The 5,000-nt window shown below is 43.9% G+C and overlaps 2 protein-coding genes across 2 annotated transcripts in view; one reads left to right on the top strand and one right to left on the bottom strand.

Moving 5' to 3' along the window:
• The window catches only part of LOC308145487 (RNA binding protein fox-1 homolog 3-like), a gene marked incomplete at both ends in the record, with an annotated part of 35,217 nt that extends 31,893 nt beyond the window's left edge, over positions 1-3,324 (bottom strand). The window contains one exon of the mRNA XM_080516943.1: positions 3,183-3,324. Coding sequence (XP_080373069.1) covers positions 3,183-3,324 — 142 coding nt within the window. The remainder of the gene's footprint in view (positions 1-3,182) is intronic.
• Positions 2,669-5,000, top strand: part of bms1 (BMS1 ribosome biogenesis factor) — a 22,721-nt gene continuing 20,389 nt past the window's right edge. The window contains 2 exon segments of the mRNA XM_080516697.1: positions 2,669-2,805; positions 4,037-4,270. Coding sequence (XP_080372823.1) covers positions 4,095-4,270 — 176 coding nt within the window. The 5' untranslated portion in view covers positions 2,669-2,805; positions 4,037-4,094.

Below are 5,000 nucleotides of genomic sequence, written 5' to 3'. Positions count from 1 at the left end.
CCCCGGCCCCCGGTCCCCGGTCCCCCACCCCGGCCCCCGGCCCCCGGCCCTGCAGTTCAGCCTCATTTACCATCTGGTGAAACACATGGAAATACAGGGATCAGCAGGAACAGTCGTCTACGGCGTGGAGCGATGAGAGCTGCACGGTGGAATCCAGTCAAGCTCTTTCTCCGTGTTTTAACGAGGATCTCACAAAACGAGGGCGACGAGGGAATCTTCTATCCTGAGGCACTAGAATGTGGAAAGTACACACTGGTATCATGGAGCTGCTGATCAAACAGGAAGGTACGGTGGCCCTGAAGGGCCAACCACCACAACAACTCACTAAACACAACTGCAAATTGAAAAACAACAACAAATTGAAAAACACAAGACATTGAAAAACACAACTGCAAATTGAAAAACAACAACAAATTGAAAAACACAACAACAAATTGAAAAACACAACTGCAAATTGAAAAACACAAGAAATTGAAAAACACAACAACAAATTGACAAACACAACACAAATGAAAAAACACAACACAAATGAAAAAAACACAACAGCAAATGAAAAAACAAAACAAATTGAAAAACACAAGAAATTGAAAAACACAACAACAAATTGACAAACACAACACAAATGAAAAAACACAACACAAATGAAAAAACACAACTGCAAATTGAAAAACAACAACAAATTGAAAAACACAACAACAAATTGAAAAACACAACAACAAATTGAAAAACAACAACAAATTGAAAAACACAACTGCAAATTGAAAAACACAACTGCAAATTGAAAAACAACAACAAATTGAAAAACACAACAACAAATTGAAAAACACAACTGCAAATTGAAAAACACAAGAAATTGAAAAACACAACAACAAATTGAAAAACACAACACAAATGAAAAAAACACAACAGCAAATGAAAAAACACAACAAATTGAAAAACACAACAACAAATTGAAAAACACAACACATGCAACTGATAATAGCTGCGTAACGGTCAAAATGCAGTCGTAATTATTGTTTACGTGTTTTTACATCGAGCTCTTACGTTGGTTGACGACACGGACGGCAATAAAAGTCATTTCCCACCAGTTCTGGATTTCTACCATATTGACTGGACGCTACAATTGAGGTTCAGGTTCTGGATGAAGATTTGGGTCCAGCGAGGAAGACTCACCCTCGCTGCACCAGACACAACTTTCAGGAGTGTTAAAACTGCTGAGTCGGCAATAACCCCAGCACGCCGTCTCAGCTTGTTTCAGTGTCGGAGGGAGACAATGCAAGACTAATGGGGGGGAGAATAAGTGAGCGCGTGTTTGCACGTGCAAACGGAGGCATTGTTGTGTGCGCCTGCATCGCGGTGCACAGCGGCCGTCCCGCAGTACTTACCTTAATGCTAACGCAGGCTAATGTATTCAGGATGCTGTGGATCAATGTGGCATCGGGGAGGAGCGTCGGCGGACCCGGGCTGAGGCGGGAGCTCTCTGGCTGGTCATAAAGGGAAACTGCTTTGTGAGTCGGACATAAAAGAGACGAATCCCCCCCCCCAAAAGGAAATCAGTTTGATGTCCCCCCCCCCGTCTGTAGCACACTCAGGTTAATCATGCTTATCGTCACACGGACTGTCGTAAAATAAGTAATGCTGTGAGTTTCTTTTTCTACAACTGGATTAAGAGACAATAAAAGAGTGTTTGTGTTGACAAATGCATTTTTAATGAAACTTGGAAGCAGCTTTTTCTTTTTGTTTTCTTTAAATCCTATTTCTTTATTTTTATTTTTATTTGGTAAAGTGTAGTCAGGACTGATTTGTGTGGTGTGTGTGTGTGTGTGTGTGTGTGTGTGTGTGTGTGTGTGTGTGTGTGTGTGTGTGTGTGTGTGTGTGTGTGTGTGTGTGTAAGAGAGTTCACTTTCTGTGACATGATTAGTGCCCATAAAACGCCTCATTCTGCTGACAGTCGCAGAAAATCACAGACTGGCAACACTCTCTCTCTCTCTCTCTCACTCACACACACACACACACACACACACACACACACACGCACACACACACACACACTTTCCCACTCCACTAACTCGTCCTGCTGCAGTTGGTTTATTGATGCTTAAATGACACCACAGTCACTGGCATGGATCTGCTGTGACCACTTGGCTGGGAGTGTGTGTGTGTGTGTGTGTGTGTGTGTGTGTGTGTGTGTGTGAGAGAGAGAGAGAGAGAGAGAGAGAGAGAGAGAGAGAGAAAGATAATCTATTTTATCATTTATTCTCACAGACCCAGAAGACGGCTGATGACTGTAGTTTTAAAGTGACTGAAAAACGCTGAATCCATCATGTTTATGCTTAAACAGTGAAAATACAAACTGTTTCTGATTAAGAAGAAGAAGAAGAAGAAGAAATAGTAGTAGAAGAAGAAATAGTAGAAGAAGAAGAAGAAGAAGAAGAAGAAGAGGAAGAAGAAGAAGAAGAAGAAGAAGAAGAAGAAGAAGAAATAGTAGAAGAAGAAGAAGAAGAAGAGGAAGAAGAAGAAGAAGAAGAAGAAGAAGAAGAAGAAGAAGAAGAAGAAGAAGAAGAAGAAGGTGGTTCTTGGGGAAACGGTAGAGCGGTGGGACCTGCTATAGCGCGGTAGAACCAGCAGGTGGCGGTAAAGCAACACACGTGGATGCAAACTGCCGTAAAACCGAACAGACGAAGAAGAAGAAGAAGCGGAAGCGGTTCCGGGCCAGAGGCTCCGGACGGCACACGTGAGGAGAACCGGACCACCGGCTTGACAACAGACGGGCTGAGAAGAGGGCTGGACGGTCTGTACTGTCAGGTACCTAGTCTATATAAATGTCTATGTTATAAATGTGTCGGTGCTGCGCTGGGAGGCACTTAATTAACCAGCAGCGTTCGAGAGCACATGCTTGTTTTTAACGTTCCAGGCGACAACGTGGAGCTTCTAATACATAAACAGGCTCTAAAATAAATTAATAAGAACATGGAGGGATGCGAGGAATATTCCCATTAAATTGATCCCGCAAATCTCCACAAACATCGTTTCGTCGCTGCAGCATTTCCCCCCACATGTCCTCGTTTTGACGAATTAAATGTTCGTCAAAAAGGTTTGGTTTCATTTCTACATCTCACGGACCGGTAGCAAACTGAGCCACCTCGTGGTTTTTTTTTTAAAATTTTGATAGGAGAACTCACCTTTTCCAGCATTTTGATGCACGTCCTCGGAACTATTTTGAAGTTGGGTAAAGTTGCCACGATATTCACGGATGCGGACTTCCGGTGTCTTTCCAAAGTAATCTCCCCGGATGTAAACACTGTCCCCGGCGCCGAGTTCCATGTTGGATATCAGCTCAACTTATTGATATTACACATTGTGGATTGTTGTGATCGTGTTTGGGAATCTAAAGGCCCCGAACACTCATTGTCCTCATGGAACCAAAATAGTTTGTACTGCTTCCTTTTCCTGCCCTTATGCTACATGCATACATTCGTAAAACCAACAATAATGATGATAATATTAAAACAAACAAGAGCGCTGGGATCGGAAGTGTAAACAAACGTGGATCGGTGCTTCCCTAATTTCAGTGACTTTGTCTTTGTGGTAAAACTTTATTGAGCATTTATATTGTCATTTTAAAACAGGCACACGCATTTTAGGCCATATTTCCCGGCCCTTATGTGGTTAGAACCGATTCCAAGATAAGAGAGACCACTGTTGTTTGCAAATACAAATTCCAGACCACAAAGACATGATTTTATTTATTTTTCGGGAGCCGTGTTACAAAAACAATCTTGGAGAAAAGATGCTTCGTAGCAGATTTTAACCGGAGCTCGTTTCCATCTGCAGCCCCCGTCATCACGTACTCGGTATTTATTGTGTGTTGATTGCAACAAACCAATAACCACATTGTGTGTTTAACTGATATGGTGCAGTGTTGGAATGTTTACAACTGTTTTGGCAAATCACAGAGAAGATCCACAACCTTTCCGAGACGCGAGGCTGATTTTATCCACTTATAACTGTTTTAACATGTCTGTTCGGTGTCCAGCCGGTCGTGTGCAGGGAAGCGGAGCTCTCGCTCGTGTTCGGGTGTCACGGCGGCCGGGATGGACGGGAAGGTGAAGAAACAGAAGCAGCACCAACAGAAGCACAGCGGCCCCAAGGCGGAGAAGAAGAAGCTGAGGAAGCAGCAGGGGGCCCCGGCGGACGAGGATGAGCGGAAACGGAACCCCAGGGCCTTTGCGGTTCAGTCGGCCGTACGGATGGCGAAGACCTTCCACAGGTCTGTGGCACTGACGCTCACATCCTGTGGTGCGACACCACATCCCCTCCTAGATTAGATTAGATTAGATTCTAATGTCTGAGGTAGGTAGTTCTTGTCTGAGGTAGACAGTTCTTGTCTGAGGTAGGTAGTTCTTGTCTGAGGTAGACAGTTCTTGTCTGAGGTAGGTAGTTCTTGTCTGAGGTAGACAGTTCTTGTCTGAGGTAGACAGTTCTTGTCTGAGGTAGGTAGTTCTTGTCTGAGGTAGGTAGTTCTTGTCTGAGGTAGGTAGTTCTTGTCTGAGGTAGACAGTTCTTGTCTGAGGTAGACAGTTCTTGTCTGAGGTAGACAGTTCTTGTCTGAGGTAGGTAGTTCTTGTCTGAGGTAGGTAGTTCTTGTCTGAGGTAGACAGTTCTTGTCTGAGGTAGACAGTTCTTGTCTGAGGTAGGTAGTTCTTGTCTGAGGTAGACAGTTCTTGTCTGAGGTAGACAGTTCTTGTCTGAGGTAGGTAGTTCTTGTCTGAGGTAGACAGTTCTTGTCTGAGGTAGGTAGTTCTTGTCTGAGGTAGACAGTTCTTGTCTGAGGTAGACAGTTCTTGTCTGAGGTAGACAGTTCTTGTCTGAGGTAGACAGTTCTTGTCTGAGGTAGGTAGTTCTTGTCTGAGGTAGGTAGTTCTTGTCTGAGGTAGACAGTTCTTGTCTGAGGTAGACAGTTCTTGTCTGAGGAAGACAGTTCTTGTCTGAGGTAGGTC

The sequence above is a fragment of the Blennius ocellaris genome, assembly GCF_963422515.1.
Source record: "Blennius ocellaris genome assembly, chromosome: 21".
NCBI lineage: Eukaryota > Metazoa > Chordata > Actinopteri > Blenniiformes > Blenniidae > Blennius > Blennius ocellaris.
Note: the sequence above shows the minus strand (reverse complement) of the source record. Positions and strands in the feature narration are given on the sequence as shown.